We start from the raw sequence: 16,339 nt of genomic DNA, 5'->3' as shown, positions 1-16,339 counted from the left end.
TGCATTGTATTCCTTGACGTACATCTATAGTCATGAGCAATATCCTGTACTATCAGGTTGTTATACATCTGATCATCAGAGGAGCTCGGTGCCGCAGCGGTAAACGCGCTCGGTCTGCGATTGTTGAAGTTAAGCAACTTTCACAAAGGCCGGTCATAGGATGGGTGACCACGAAAAAAATTTTTCATCTCGAGCTCCTCCGTGCTTCGGAAGGCACGTTTAGCCATTGGTCCCGGCTGCATTAGCAGTCGTTAATAACCACCAATCCGCACTGGGCCCGATCTCCCTATCCATCCATAGAGAAGGCCCGTGCCCCAGCAGTGGGGACGTCAATGGGCTGGTGATGATCAGGTTGTTTCACATCTATAGTCATGAGCATATCATGTACCCACTTTAGAACTCTGTCGCACTATCATAATTGACATTTAATGAGACTTACGGTTTAATTTGTCAAAAAAGTTAATGTGACATGGTTTCACAGTGTATATTATTATGTCATGGCCAGATCTTACAATAATAATTGATCATTGATCACGATGCCGCATTTTTTATTTGTAGGTACATTTTTTTAGGACGATCTACTTCTAAATTCTTCCCTTGCAGTTTTCATGACGTTGTTTAACCACGAGGTTCAGACGCACCCGGTGACTCAGGCAGCGTACCCTTGGATAGCGGCGGTGGTACACACGACGACTGGTGTCCTGCCCTTCGTGTGCACAGCGTCATTGATAGAGAAGGGCATCTTCATTACTGCTGCTCGATGTATTTACAAGTAAATGATAAATATGATTAGCAGGTGGATTCGACCTGGATTCCTATCCAGGTCGAATCCACCAAAAGGCCAAAGCGCTCACGCTATGTGGTAGGCCCCATTTGTTCCCTAGACCATGACGTCATCAGACAAAATGAGACTTTAGTTTTATGTGTTCTATAGGACATCTAACACATTTTTATTTCAATATGTTCTATAGAACAAGTTGTCAAATATTGACACCTTTCTGTAGGTAAGTACATAGGATTTGGCACGAAGATTGATATTCAACCAGAGAGATTAAGAACATGGAACAATTTTGCAAAATACAATTCCCATTTTGTTCTATGACGTCACTCATAAAGAAAGTCGGGGGAAATGCTTGTATGTAGTTCCACAGATCATAATGGAAAAAAAAGTCTCATTTTGCCCGATGACGTCATGTTCTATGGAAAAAATGGGACCTACCCACGCAATGGGCACCTACAGAGGCAGGGTCAAAAGATGGAAAGACGATTTGGATGACTTTGAAGAGGTCTGGCAAGACATCTGCCTGTATAAGGCACTGTGGAAGAGGGGGGCAGCCTTAGCTCAGCTGTGGGACACGATAGCATAGAATAAGGTATAATACAACAATTACAGAACGGCAACTCTCCGCTCCCCACCAGCGGCTGAACTAGGTTTAAAAAGTTAAATATATATCGTCATTAAGCCGAAACAAAAAGTTAAAAGAATATAGGGTGATAGTGACACCGCAACGAATACTGAGGGATGATTCAGACCATGATTCTGAGTTGTTATCAAGTGGAATTTCGCGTCTGAAAATTCATGAAAATTTTTGTTTATTTTCAGTTCCATACTTCTGCGACGGAAAATTCCACTTGATATCAACTCAGAATCATGGTCTGAATCATCAAAGTTTTCGTTACGATGTCACTAACACCCTGTATTCTTTTAACTTTTTGTTTCACTTAGGATAGGAGAATTGTATTCTACGTTACACTCTCCAATGTTAAGTGACTGTAGGTATTATAACTTTCAGGTTAAAGATAGTTCAGACAAGAGTACTTTATAAAGACACGAAACTGACAGTGAAAGTGTTCGTCATACCCTCGCCTCCTACGAAGCAGATGTTCGACGATGTAGGGTTGATCGTGGTGACGGATGAAAACTTCAAAGGCGCCTGGACGCCAGTCAAATTGTTCTCTGGCAAGAGAACTGATAACGAATTCGATTGGTTCTTCAAGTTACGCACCCAAAGGACTAGCGATCACAAGGTTGTAGGATACGCTCATGCGAAGGTAAGTCACATGTACAGTCGAGCAATATCGTCTATTTATTATTATAAGTTTACTGTAACCACTAGTGATGTTCCGAATATCCGTATCCGCGGATATCCGAGATAAAAGAAAAGTCCGTATCCGTGTCCGTCACTTTTCACGCGGATCTTTTACGGATCTTTTTCAGGTGATTAAGTAGAATTATTAAATAAAAAACTATAAAATTCCATTCAGATTATTTTTATTTCTTAAAATCAAATATTTGGCACCTTTATATTGCAAACATTTAGATAGATAGATCTTTATAATGAAAGCAAGATAAAATATCACTTTTATAACAATGAAATAACTAAAACTTTAATCTTTTTTTTTTAAATAAAGATCCGTATCCGCGGATCTTTACACTAAATATCCGTATGCAGATCCGTATCCGCGGATATACATTTTTAACGATCCGGCACATCACTAGTAACCACCGTCTAATTTTATTTTAAGTTATATCTATCATTTTCTTATCCGTATAAAAGGAAAGGGACGGGTAATCAACAAGCATAAAATTTATGGAACACACGTGAATTTTAAGCAAAAATCTAAAACAACCGACTAAAATTCTGCATTGGCCAATAACCCGACAGAATTATGTTGATAGCACACGTCGAACGGTTTGCATACCAGCGAGATACCTTTTGATTCGCCCGGGTTATTCATTCATTTACTCATTCTTCCTAAAATTAAGAGCTGTCAATCATCCGTCCCTTTCCTTTTCGGCGGATAAGAAAATGACATGGTATAACTTAAAGTAAAATTAGGAGGTGTCTGCAGGATTCGGGGCTATATATTTCATACACATGTTGGCAGCACCAACTAAAATACTTTTTTATGAGTAAATTTTTACTCTGTCACTTTCTCTCGCTCTGTGTAACAAGCATCATACCTACGCATTGCCAACTTTATTCATCTCAAATTGAGCGTTTAATTGGAACACCAGACCTCAACATATGGTCCTTCGAGCCGGATCTCCCCAACGTTAATTTTGGAGCGTAGTTATTTTAAAAGAACCTAACTTACCGCTACTCCTTTGGCCTATGGCTAGAACAATATATATAATCACACGTCCGGCGACTCGCATGCCTCTTTCCCAGGTCAGCACCAAACATTACGGGCTGTTTCATGTTTTTATATTATGATGATGACTGAATTATGTTTACTTTTTTTCCAGCATACTTACGACGCCATTTTGCCACCTGCCACGCCTACACGTCTCACCGAATTGCCCGTTACCGTCGGAATAGCAATGTGCAAACAGATATTCGCAAATATTAAGATAAACGGTTTTTATGTGCCGTGCTACAGCGGATGCACGATTGCAGAGTTCATAAAACACGACCCGAAGTGCGAGAGGTACCACGGTTCTTTAGGTGGAGCCGTCTATAATTTTAAAACTAAGGAGTTACTGGGTGTTGCCACTTGGGGCGCTGCGAACTCACGGCGAACGTTACCCGTAGGCTTCGCAGTGCCAAACTCGGATAACTTCAAGAAAGACTTGGCTTGTGCTAGGAAAATAAATAGTAATAAACATCCTAACCCTCCTAAGGGTTATTATCAAAAATTATGCCTGTGATATCGCTTCGATGGCTCCATTGTTTATGACGTATGGTTGTTAGTGTTGTCAAGGAGCCTTTTTTAAGTGACAGCCTATGGAAATATTTCATACAGACGGTAGGTATTAGTATACCTAGACGTAATGGCGGAAAAAAAACGTCTTTTTTTATAAAGATTTGACTCAACCGAAGAATTTGAAACTTTTTTATTTTCATGAAAAAGGATATGAAAAAGCATAATCCTACTCATAGAAAAATATTCAAGTAGGTACTTCAGTACATCAGTACTTTTAATTTTTTCATCCATTCCCCATTAAATAATGTATAAAGGCCACCTAACTTACCAATCTACTTTTATTCGTAAGTTTTATTCTTTTTTGATCCCGGGTACCGGACTTGCACCAATGAGTTATTAATTTATCTTAGGTGCAGTTTTCACTGAGGAGCTCAGTGGCGCAGCGGTAAACGCGCTCGGGCTGCGATTGTTGAAGTTAAGCAACTTTCGCAAAGGCCGGTCATAGGATGGGTGACCACAAAATAAAAAGTTTTCATCTCGAGCTCCTCCGTGCTTCGGAAGGCATGTTAAGCCGTTGGTCCTGGCTGCATTAGCAGTCGTTAACAACCATCAATCCGCACTGGGCCCGCGTGATGGTTTAAGGCCCGATCTCCCTATCCATCCTTAAGGAAGGTCCATGCCCCAGCAGTGGGGACGTTAATGGGCTAATCATGATGCAGTTTTCACTAACATAGTTGGGTCAAACATTATAGACGGTGATATAGCTCACTACCTATCACGTTGGTCTAACAGAAAACTCGGTGAAGTGTGTGGGTACTTAGTTCATCTTGCGAAATATACTTAGTCATGAACTTATGTTAAGTTATAAAACTTTAAGTTCTTTAAACTCTTTTAAGTTTTTGTAACACAATGAAGATATTTTTTGTAAGTAAACAGAATAATTTTAAGTTGTAAGATCAATTCATTACATTGTTAGTCTAAAAAAAATTGTGTTTGTGTTCGTAGTTTGTCTATCAGATCGTTAACTCAACAACCCTCTAAGCACTACACAGAAGTTGTTCAAATAGGTATTACCGACTCGCAGTGAAACAGAAGTACTCCATACTCCTTCAGTTAATTGTTAGAATGCTTGTGCTTCAGTAAGAAATAAAAAGTTCACTGTTGTTCGTGCCTATAAGGCCGGTTTCAAACCATTTAAACCAATCCGTTTAAAACGAAAAAAAAAAACGTTTAAAACCGAAATCTACCATTTATTTCTGTGACTATGTAATATTAACTAAGTACATAATTTTATTATAACTACATTTTCTTTTTTCTTTTTTTTTACCGACAGGGATATAATGGAGTAGGTACCTATAAATTGTGTACATAAAGAATTTTTAAATGTGTAAGTATATCGTTATTGATAATAATTTACTTAGCGTGTTTAGTTCTATAGGTATTTTTTATTGTTATTCTATAAACTAATAATACGAAACATGACGTCAAGTGACCAATAATTGCCCATAATGAAGTTTAAAACACAGTTATTTTATTGTTGTAGGATAGTTTTCAACGGTTTAAAACGGCAACGTTTGGTTTAAAACGTTTTAAATCGGTTGTTTTACATCTATACTCGTGCCCACCCAACCATTGTTGGTCACAAATTGACACAATACAAAACTGTTACTTAATTCAATAAAAAAGCACTTTAACCTCCGGTCCGCGGAGGTCCGTGTTGCTTTACGACTTAATGCACAAAGTTAAACATAACAAATAGGACAAATACTTAAGAGCAAACACCAAGTTGGTCTTTGCTTAAGAGATAGAAGAGGTTGGTATAATAGACATCTAAGTAATAATGAAAAAAATAAATAAAAAAGAAATATTTAGGTAAAATCTACGACACACACTTACAACATTAAAATATACACACATTAACATTAATAAGTCCAGTTGTTCTTAGATGGGTTGTTTATGTATGATGGTACGTTTCATAGTCGCTCGCGACTCGTGTCTTACTGGAGTCCTTTCCGTGTTTTTCCCGAGTTATCATAGATACTGAAAACTGCAGTGAAATTGAAATCGTAAATAATAAATAGTAACAACAAATGCTATAAAACACAACACATATTTTATTGGTATCAAATATATTATATGCTCGTCGGCAAACATGCTTCGTGTAGCGCCAAACACACACAGAAGACACGAATTTACTTACACAAGAGTTTAGATAGGTGCAATGCGATTTATTTTAAAGTTTATTTTACTTCTACAATGGCATTGCTTGGCGGAAATTGTCGATAATGCCGCAGTTTTCGATAAAATAGCGCGAACGCTGCCTGAAGAAGTGATACTCAACCAGAAAAGTATGGTGAAAGTAATTCCCAATTATGATGAGCCGACCATGTTGGATAATGACATCGACCAAGATGCTGTGGTCTTAGGAGCGAGATTGGAAGACGACCAACAGTCGACAACTACAACTAAAAGTAATAATAAGAATGTACCACAGATTATTAAACACGTAAACCAGTCAAGTAAGTACTATACAGTCCGTTAAATAAGAATAAAATAAATTTATTGCCAGTAACAATTTACATTTGCTATAATAACTAGGTAATTACTACTACTATTACTTTAGGTATTACCTACTAGCGACCCGCCCCGGCTTCACTAGGGTGCAATGCTGAGGAAAAATGAAATTATTTACGACATCACATTAAAATCCTCAAAAATAACAGTATATTTAATGGATGTTATTATACATATAAACCTTCTGAATTAAATCACTAAGTATCTATTAAAAAGAACCGCATCAAAATCCGTTGCGTAGTTTTAAAGATTTAAACGTACATAGGGATATAGGGACAGAAAAAGCGACTTTGTTTTATACTGTGTAGTGAAGTAATATGTTATGCGACGAACAAATTAAAATGTTTGACAATTAGTCAAGGTTCAAATGTTTCTGTGTAGAGTCAATGTATAACCCGCCTTTCAAAGATGCGAATTGGGCACGTCTGTAACTTAACCTCACCCCCAGATCACAAATTTATTATTTCTTAATTAAAAATAGTTTAGTCGCCTGTATTGGGCTGGTTTTCCCTTCGCGGGTTGGAAGGTCAAACAGGCAGTCGCTTCTGTAAATAAACTGGACCTGTCAAATATTCAGGTTAGGTTAGGTTCAGATCAGATTAGGGACCCTGTGAAAAGGGGATGATGATGATGAAAAATAGTTTAGTCAACCCAGTTACATGGGAATTACAACTGGCGTGTGGGTATACTTATATACTAGAAACCTTTTCCTACCCCTTAGGGAATGTAGGCGTGATGGTATGTTACAAATAGTATTGCGTTTGACCTAGTTCCTAGTTTAAAACACTCGATTGTAAGTATAGGTATACTTAATCATCCTTAGTTTGGTTAGGACACTAACCAAACTAAGGATGAGTTTGGTTATAACATTTGCATGCCAACATTGTTATGGCGAAACATGTATTGTACCTACTTCTAATACCCACTTGTCACTTTATTCACCATGTTTGACGCAAATAAAGTTTCTATTCTATTCTATTCTAGGATATTAAGTACAGGCTGATCACCTGATTGTCCGAAAGTAAGACGATCCATGCGTAGGCAAGTTAAGTTGGTCCAGGGGGTTAAAATGGCCACATAGACGCAATTCATCTAAGAAAGCAATGTTGTAATTTGACATTTACGCATGTAACAGTGCGCAATGCAAAAAATAATGTCAAATAGCAATATTGCTTTTTTAGATGAATTGCTTCGATGTGGCCATTTTAACCCCCCAGGTCTACTTCTCGATGTAAGTAATCGTTTCATGAGCCACAGGAGCCTTTGGCGGCTCAATAATGACGATTCTTACACCATAGAGGATTGATGAAATTCAACACAACCCACACAATAGAAGAAGACTAGATATACCTACTGTTTTATTTTGATGAATGTCTCTTTTCAGTCTTTCCAGCGCTGGATAACTATCACGACGGAGCGTCATTGATATCAGAGACCAAGTATCCTTGGATAGCGCGCATCGTGCATTCGAAATCAGCTGATTATCCCTTCATCTGCACTGCCTCTTGCATCGACAACCAGATATTTATAACCGCAGCGCGCTGTATTCCAATGTAAAGGTCCTTACTTGTAAACATAATATAAACAGCCTATACAGGGTGTTAGTGACATCGTAACGAATATTGAGGGGGATGATTCAAACCATGGTTCTGAGTTAATACCAAGTAGAATCTACCGTCGCAAAATTCATGTATTTTTTTTTTTCATTATTTCCGTTCCATACTTTGGCGATCAAAATTTCCACTTGATATTAACTCAGAATAATGACCTGAATTATCCCCCTCAGTATTTGTTACGATGTCACTTACACCGTGTACAAGTACACACATTTAGTCATACAAGAAGATGGTGTGTTAGTGACATCGTAACGAATACTGAGGGAAATGATTCAGATCATGATTCTGATATCAAGTGGATTTTCCTGTCGGAAAATTCATGAAAATTTTAGTATTTTTTTAAATTATTTTCCGTTCTATACTTTTGCGACGAAAATTACACTTGATATCAACTCAGAATAATTCCCTGAATTATTCCTCAAAGCTTTCGTTATGATGTCACTAACACCCTGTTTACGCCTCCTCTGAATCAACCATACTAGTGAAGTGAAGTGATAATAATGACGCATACTCTACCACACTGTTGCATAGCTGCAACCCTACTCCCCAGTATTTAACCCACCTGATGACTCAATAGACTATATCGGGCATTTTACGTGCCCTCCACAGCAGGAAGGCAATAAGGAAATCCTATTTTTCCCTAAAAAAGTAGCATGAAAAAAGAATGCTACAACGACAAGAGCGTGGCTCTTAAATTAGTGTGTGTTTACCACAGCAGGCAGGAGCCGAAAATAATAGGTACTATACGGTCACCCATCCAACGATTGACTGCACTACATCATGGCTACATTCCTTGCTTTTGTTGAACAGAGTAGCTCCACCATGGGTGAAAATGAGACTAATGTAATGCTCATTTTCACGTGAATTCGACAAGATGGTGACACGCATCGTTTTTAACACATTCACTGTGTATGAACCACATATGAGGCAATAAATTTGAAACCCATACGTGCATGACCCATATGCGGGGCACATTTATTTTTGCCTTAGTGTGTCTATGTACATAAATTCCAATGTGTTTATCGAAAAATAACATTACACGTGTGGGGTCGATATCCAATTTTACACAGTGAACGTGTTAAACTGCGCCTCGAGCCTTTTTCTAAAACAATCGAAACTATTTCATCTACTTTGCCACCGCTAAAGAAAAATTACGTTTTCAGGTTAAAAATAGAGTTCACAAGTGTGATATATAAGAAGCAACGTTTTCATCCTATAGCATTCCTCATTCCATCGTCTCCTACGAAGCAGATGTATGATGACATTGGCATAATCGTAGTCGACGGCAGAGAATTTGACAGGAAAAAGCGCCACTGGGTTATAGTCAAGCTATTTGAGGGCAATAGAACTGATACGACGTACCAATGGTTGGCTGAGTTGCAACTGTATAAAAGCATGCAGCACGTCGCTATAGGCTACGCTTCTCACAAGGTGAGTGGAGGGTAACCACGCGATGCAAAAGCATAAAAAAGTTCACGACTATAGATGTAAGGCCGGTTTAAAACCATTTAAACCAATCCGTTTTAAACCATAAATCCGTTTAAAACCGAAATCAACCATTTAGGTATTTCGGTTTAAAACGGCTGCTGTTGATGAATATGTTTTTCTTAATTATAACTATATTTTACTGAGGTAGGGATATTACGGAGTACCTATAAACTGTGTAAAGAATTTTTGAATGTGTAATAAGTATACTGTTATTGATAATAATATACTTAAAACGTTTTAAATCGGTTGTATTACATCTATATTCACGACTATTTTCCAATTAGGGTAATCAGAGATCCATCACAATATCAACTTAGTCACACATCACTGAGCTTTCTGTAAAATCAACGTGATAGATGGTGAGCCAACTGTGTAAAAACTGCACTAAAGATAAATTAATGACTATCATTGGTGCACCGGCGAAAACCAGCAAATCACAGAACCACAGTGACTACAAAAGAAGAGATGCAAAGGTCTATTAAAACTTGTAAAATAGAGTAAAGATTCTGAGTTTCTGTCCAACTATTTTCTCATTTACCTGCATCATGACTTGTCAATTAGTTCCATTAAAATCCGCGGGACGGCGCGTTCAGTTCATATTTACATAGTGTACAGTCATGAGTAACAATATGTACCCACTTTAGAACCCTGTCGCACCGTCATATTTGACATTTAATGAGACTTACGGTTTAATTTGTCAAAAAAGTTAACGTGACATGGTATCAAAGTGTATACATATTAGTACTCGTGACCGTACCTACGTACGTAGTTGTAACTTTTTAATTATACTCATTTTTTAGAATATATATTTTTTTCAGAACTTTGCTAAGGTGCACACGGCTAGAACAAGGTTCCAGCTCTACGAAATGAAAGTTCACGTAGGGATAACTCTGTGCACTGTTTACGGCCGTAAAATTGGTTACTACGTGCCTTGTTACCACGCCTGCGATTTAACGAAGCCATCAGACCCTAAGTGTAAGAAATATCTCGGCACTGAAGGTGCAGCACTATTTAACTTTAAGAGTAATAAGCTGCTAGGTGTCGCGACATGGGGCGGGAAGAAAGTCACCGAATTACCTGTTGGTTTTTCCGTACCCAACTCTGAGAATTTCTTTCAAGATCTGGACTGCGCCAGGAAAATAAGAGCGGATCTGCTCACAACGAGAAACCCTCCGAAAGATCATTACAAAAAATTATGCCGAAAGCTCTGACAGTATTAAGTTTATTGCGGAAACGGAAAGTGATATTTATTATAAGATTAGTGTTGCCCACATAATCAAAAGGCTACCTAAATGTCCGACAAAAGCTTCGGAACAATCGTAAATGAGTTCTCTGCTATCTGCAGGATAACGACGAGCAAACTATTTGTTATTAGTAATTTTAAGAAAGCTTGACGGAATTAAATGTTTGAATTTTTAACATGTTTTGACTTTCACACAAAAATTATAATCTGTATGAAAGAATAGATAAAATAAAACGATAAATATAAAGGATATCAAATTCATTTCCATAGAAAATACACTTGAGCTCTAAAAATAAACTTTAAATTAATTGGCTACGTCGAAATTAAATCTAAATGCTTCACCTGAAAATTTAAATTTGAATGTATTTGTATTATTTTCTATTACTTGCGCGTTTTGAGGTTTGTCATCACCAGAACTTGCTATTGTGTTGCTAACAGGAGTCTCTGTGTTGCCAGCTGGGACTTCGGTATTGCCAGTTAAATTCTGGGTTGTAACATCAGGGTTCTCATTACCAATATCCAATTGATCAAGTTTTAAATTAAAATTAAATTGAAATGAGCTGTCTCCCGTTGACTGAAATAATGACTTTCTCAGGAATGTAGCTTTAGGGTTTGTTGGTTTTTCTAAAATCTTCATTTTACTTGTCACTGAAATTAAAAAAATATGTTAAAATCACATCAGTCTTTCGAGGGAAAAAAAATATTGCAACACATTTATTTAATTACGGTATAATGGTAACTAATTAAATTTAAAAAAATATAACACTAGTACAAAATAAAACAAACAAACCAAAATGTTCTTTAAAAGTCGAACAAGGTCTATGTTACAGTGGAAGTTCTGAAGCAAAATAAAAAATATATCATATTAATTTTTAAAATTAAAAATATGGTCCTTTATGTTTCAAGGACTTCTGGCACCCACTTCCACCAGTTCCACCACATTTGTTATCAATAAAAATTAAAATGTAAGCAAAGATTTCTAACTGAGACTAGTGGTAGTAATTTTTAAATGTCTGTGGATCCTGTAAATTACTATTCTTTTTGATTAAACCTACACTGGCAGAACTGTTATGTATCTATTATATTGCTGCTTAAATCAGCTGGAGTTAATGATAATACCTACTCGGTGTCCCTGACTATACAAATTATGTTTGCTCTTAGATATGTACATACAGTTAAGTATTTATTACTTTAAAGGATGCCTTAGCCTAGCCTAGCAAACAAATGAAAAATAAATTAGTTAACACAGAAAACAATCAATCAAGAAAGCAGGTAAATGTCAATGAGGATGACAGATTGCTGTGTTGAGCAGGATATATAAAAGAAAAACATACTTTTAGTTTGTTTCTTCTCCTCTGCCAACATCTTTGCTCTATAGTCACCAAAGTGTGTACGCATTAGTTGCCTCTTCCTTATGATTGGCTGATTATTATTTTTTAACACTTGCAACACCTTCCATGTGTCTTGCACTGAAAATATATACATAATAATATTTAAAAAAAATACTAAATTAGTGCTAGATGTAACGCAGAAACCAGAAGAAAAAAAAATACATAAACAAAAATTATTCCCACCCACTATACCGGCCCACTGAGTTTCTTTCAGGCTGTCCAAGGTTAGCTGGAAGAAATCCCAATTAAGGATAAGCTCACCTATGCTTTATCTAACGATAAATTATATGTAAATTTTCTTTGTATTTTAAAGCAATAAAGAGTATACAAACAAACAATTATTACTAATTACACTAATGTGCTTAATAACCCTTTCACGGACAGAGACCATGGGTCATTGATGGTTCATGACACCTTGGAATCGGAATATCATTAAACATTCTGTCCTTGAAAGTGTTAAATAGACCAAAGAAAAAAAAAATTGAAAAACAGAATAATTAGATACACAGGACAGGGGTAGCATAGGGGTTTTACCCAGCAGTGAAACAAAAGGAACGTTATAATGTAAGGAAAATACCTATATACTGGGATTGTAAGGTTATGGACAAACAAGAATACAGGACATATTATTATTATCCTCTAATATTATTGTGTTCTTATTAGGATCTATGTTATTTGTATAAACGCATTCACCTTTCAGACTATAGAGCCTATAGAGGTTAGGATTACAATTTATTTAAACTTGTACCAATGAAGCACTAATGTCCTGGGCGTTGTAGAATGTTTATTTTAGGACCAGCTGTACCAAGCCACAGCATAACATGGATATGTCGTGAGTGATAGTCCTGTGCCCAGCAATAAACCGTAAGTATCAGCTTTTTTAAGTAGGCTGTTTATGCTATGATAAGTTATTAAAGACTGTACGAAACGTAGAATCCTTGCTTACCTTGTGTCTCACTAGTCTTTTTGTGATTCAAAGTGCGTTCCAATTGCTGAATGCACCAGCAGAGCTCCAACTCGAATTGCCTCATAGCATTCTCTTGGTTCCCGTCTGTATCATTCGAGCTACTACTACTGGTCTTCTCATTACATGCCTTCTGCATCGATTTCGGCTTCGGCTTCCCCTTAGCGTGCAATTTCGTCGGTTTCGGCATTATAAATTCAGAAAATATTCTAATATCCAGTCCGAAGGCTTGTCTATCCCAGTTTTTGTTTTGAAGTTTTTCTTTTTTTTTTACACATGTGGCCAAAAGCAATATCCAATGAGAGGTCTTTGTATTTTTGACATTTACCCTGTTGTGGCTGCAACCCTGCTGTGAGAGTAGAAGTGACAATTATTGGGTTGGCATTTTGACCGTGTGTAAATTTATTTTGTTGTCGATCGATTTATGTTATTTTAGTTTAATACATAGCTTAATCACGAATTTTTCAATGATCTCTTGATTTTTTATTTTATTTATAAATAGTTTTTTTTTTATTGACCACCAGTGCGTTCATTTTAAAAGAAAAACTATAGTAGCGACATCCGGTTATGACATAACGTGGCTACAGTTTGTACTAATTTCATAACCTCAAAGTAGTTGTCAGTTCGAATTTTCAGGAGTAAATAGTATGCCGCTAGGAAAATTCGGAAAAATAACACTTTCGTGGTAAATACCTGATAATAACTAAATTTTACAGTGGTTTACTGCTTTTTATAATTTTTGTGTGGTGAGGAGCCCTGCATTTTTTCACGTAGTTTCATGAAGAATTTTGCTATCCTCATTGTAATTTTCACGTTTTTCTGTTTAGTGGATTTAGATAATGAATAATGTATTTTTTTAAATTAATTTGTGTGGCAGATTTAGCTGTAATTTTAACCTTGCAGTATATTTACTTTATGTGTAATTTTGTAAAATTAAACTTGCATATACTGTTAGTTTCGATTAATTACACATTTCTGAAAGTCATATTTACTATTGTCGCTAATTTCCCCTTCATATTCTTATCAATTATTCCTTTTCACTATCTATTTGCTCAGCGGTGTTTGTTCTTCAACAGGGCAGTGATCACCATATCGAGTTTGTCCCTGTTTGTGGTGTCAAAAAACTCCATAAATGCGAGCCGGTTGGAGAATATGAAATCGCGGGAACGCATGCGCAAGTCTAATCAGGGAGAGTATCCAGACGTTTACAGAAAGTAAGTGATTTTATTTTTTTAATTGTGCTACAAGTCACATGCAATACCAATACTTTAGCATAAGGCTTCCTGTCCACTAGGCACCAGGAAATCTATGTTCTTTAAGTTCAATCCATATCCTAAGGTTCAATTCATGTTTTTAATTCAAATAAGTTATTAATGTCTTAACCAATAATTCACACTCATATTAAATCAAAAAGTTACCATACAATATGTGTTGCCAGTGCTAAAATTTATTATTAGATAATTAATATTCAAGCTAAATCACTTTACAAACGAATTTCCTAATTACAGGTTGTGATTTTGAGAGTGTAACAGACATACAAAAATAAAAATGGCGACACCTCAACTTGACCCTGCGCTTAACCAATAATTCACACTCATATTAAATCAAAAAGTTACCATACAATATGTGTTGCCAGTGCTAAAATTTATTATTAGATAATTAATATTCAAGCTAAATCACTTTACAAACGAATTTCCTAATTACAGGTTGTGATTTTGAGAGTGTAACAGACACAAAAATAAAAATGGCGACACCTCAACTTGACCCTGCGAAGTTGCAATTGGTGCAAGAGTTGGAGATTGAGATGATGTCCGACATGTACAACCGACTGGTGACGGCGTGTCACCGGAAGTGTATTCCCATCAAGTACCACGAGGCTGAACTTGGTGAGATTTTCCGTTTGGCAATATTATCTTTCCTATTGTGTTGTTGCTTTTCATCATGGGCATAAAAGCCCAAGCCTAAGCAGTCCAACAGCAGCAGCTTTGGCAGGTCCAAGTTTTATTTTTCTCGTAAAAGTTGACTTAAGTGATTGTGTCCACTCAAACCAGAAATGATTGCAACTTGCCTAGGCGTAAAATGTCTGTAGGTGTTGTTGTATTAAGGTGCTTCTTAAGACCCACTTATTATTAGGAATAGTCCCTAGTCTAATTTGTCATAGGCTCAGAAAGTTGGCGACATAGGTAAATAAGTTGTAACTGGATATTATTTTCTATTCTAGAATATTTTGCCATTGACTGAGTATACTCTATGTATATATAGATATGCTCTTTCAGTGATTATTTGTACAATATTACGTTCCAAGGTCCTGGGCGACTTTTTGAACTGACGTACGTTATGTACCTACGTCGCGTTAATGGGTAGAACACCGGAATTCAAAATCATTACAGTTAATGCCAAAATATTCTAGAATAGAAAAAAATATCCAGTTAGGACCTATGTCGCCTACTTACGTAAGTTCTAACTGGATATTTGCAAAAAGATCTAAGATTCTTGGATATTTTTACCTTACCAGTAATGAGATTGTCCACCATTGTTAGGTGATCTATCATAATGCAAGGATAAAAATCGAAGTTTAGTGACTTCAGAGAAATAAACACATTTTTGTTTGTATTACAGGCAAAGGAGAGTCTGTGTGTCTCGATCGTTGCGTTGCGAAGTACTTGGATGTCCACGAACGTATCGGCAAGAAACTGTCAAACATGTCCCAGGGAGAGGCCGACGCAGATTTGACGAAACTCAATCTCCCTGAGAAAAAGTAGTTTTGTATACCTCAACTTGCGATTGATGCGTGTAGTTGATGTGTAAGGTCTAACGATAACGATGCTCTTTGCGCGAAGTCAGAAATAAAACCATTGTTTTATTTTTTTTATCGATGTGACGCTAATTTCCTTTTTTGATCATTTATTTTCTGTGATTAGTTGATTGAACGCCGCCATAAGCCATTTCGTGACTTATTTAAATATGGCAACATTACGATTGGTGATTAAATAACTTTCAAAAACAAATTAATAACTTGTACACATTAATTAGGACGATATTTCGCAAGTTTAGATAATAGTTAGATAATTAAATGAAATTAAATCTAAGTGATATTGACATATAAATAACATCAGACATTTATTGGCTAAATCTGCATTGAGCTCTTCAATCCTTCGTTAAATAATTTCCGTTCAAGTGCATTTTATTTCGTTGTTTTAGAATGGGTGATTTATTTTAGCTATTTGTATGACTTTAGCGACTGTTAGTTGACGTTTGTTAGAAATAAAACAAGTTAAAAATGTTTTTACATATATTTTATTTCATGGCCAAAGTTCAAATTACTTGTTTGTTTAAACTGAAACCTACCTATTTAGTTTTATTTAAAAAAAAAAACTGTCCTAGAACACAACATTTGCGCAGAAGAATAATAAGC

General features: G+C 36.3%; 4 protein-coding genes across 6 annotated transcripts; 3 read left to right on the top strand and 1 right to left on the bottom strand.

Moving 5' to 3' along the window:
• The first annotated feature begins 547 nt into the window (after positions 1 to 547).
• Positions 548 to 10,677, top strand: LOC126378006 (uncharacterized). Its single transcript, XM_050026027.1, has 7 exons — positions 548 to 772; positions 1,794 to 2,052; positions 3,251 to 3,599; positions 5,943 to 6,167; positions 7,607 to 7,775; positions 9,002 to 9,269; positions 10,145 to 10,677. The coding sequence occupies exons 1-7, from the start codon at positions 609 to 611 to the stop codon at positions 10,535 to 10,537; spliced, it is 1,827 nt and encodes a 608-aa protein (XP_049881984.1). The 5' UTR covers positions 548 to 608; the 3' UTR covers positions 10,538 to 10,677.
• Positions 10,678 to 10,812: 135 nt separating this feature from the next.
• On the bottom strand, positions 10,813 to 13,259 carry LOC126378189 (UPF0488 protein CG14286). The gene is made up of 3 exons (XM_050026403.1): positions 12,907 to 13,259; positions 11,904 to 12,038; positions 10,813 to 11,217 (listed from the first exon to the last, which is right to left on the bottom strand). The coding sequence occupies exons 1-3, from the start codon at positions 13,112 to 13,114 to the stop codon at positions 10,874 to 10,876; spliced, it is 687 nt and encodes a 228-aa protein (XP_049882360.1). The 5' UTR covers positions 13,115 to 13,259; the 3' UTR covers positions 10,813 to 10,873.
• A 213-nt stretch (positions 13,260 to 13,472) lies between these two features.
• Positions 13,473 to 14,770, top strand: LOC126378225 (uncharacterized). Of its 2 annotated transcripts, none has more exons than XM_050026450.1 (3): positions 13,473 to 13,609; positions 14,001 to 14,138; positions 14,631 to 14,770. In XM_050026450.1, exons 1-3 carry the CDS (start codon positions 13,572 to 13,574, stop codon positions 14,635 to 14,637), a joined length of 183 nt encoding a protein of 60 aa, XP_049882407.1. In that variant the 5' UTR covers positions 13,473 to 13,571; the 3' UTR covers positions 14,638 to 14,770. The 2 variants fall into 2 exon arrangements, with proteins under 2 accessions (XP_049882407.1, XP_049882406.1); XM_050026449.1 differs by lacking the exon at positions 14,631 to 14,770 and adding an exon at positions 14,433 to 14,499.
• On the top strand, positions 14,427 to 16,209 carry LOC126378221 (mitochondrial import inner membrane translocase subunit Tim10). 2 transcript variants are annotated; one of them, XM_050026444.1, is made up of 3 exons: positions 14,427 to 14,482; positions 14,679 to 14,810; positions 15,544 to 16,209. In XM_050026444.1, the coding sequence occupies exons 1-3, from the start codon at positions 14,473 to 14,475 to the stop codon at positions 15,684 to 15,686; spliced, it is 285 nt and encodes a 94-aa protein (XP_049882401.1). In that variant the 5' UTR covers positions 14,427 to 14,472; the 3' UTR covers positions 15,687 to 16,209. The 2 variants fall into 2 exon arrangements, with proteins under 2 accessions (XP_049882401.1, XP_049882400.1); XM_050026443.1 differs by lacking the exon at positions 14,427 to 14,482 and having other exon boundaries at positions 14,669 to 14,810.
• Positions 16,210 to 16,339: the final 130 nt, after the last annotated feature.

The sequence above is a fragment of the Pectinophora gossypiella genome, chromosome 25, assembly GCF_024362695.1.
Source record: "Pectinophora gossypiella chromosome 25, ilPecGoss1.1, whole genome shotgun sequence".
Taxonomy (NCBI): Eukaryota; Metazoa; Arthropoda; class Insecta; order Lepidoptera; family Gelechiidae; genus Pectinophora; species Pectinophora gossypiella.
This window is presented reverse-complemented; position numbering and strand designations above follow the sequence as displayed.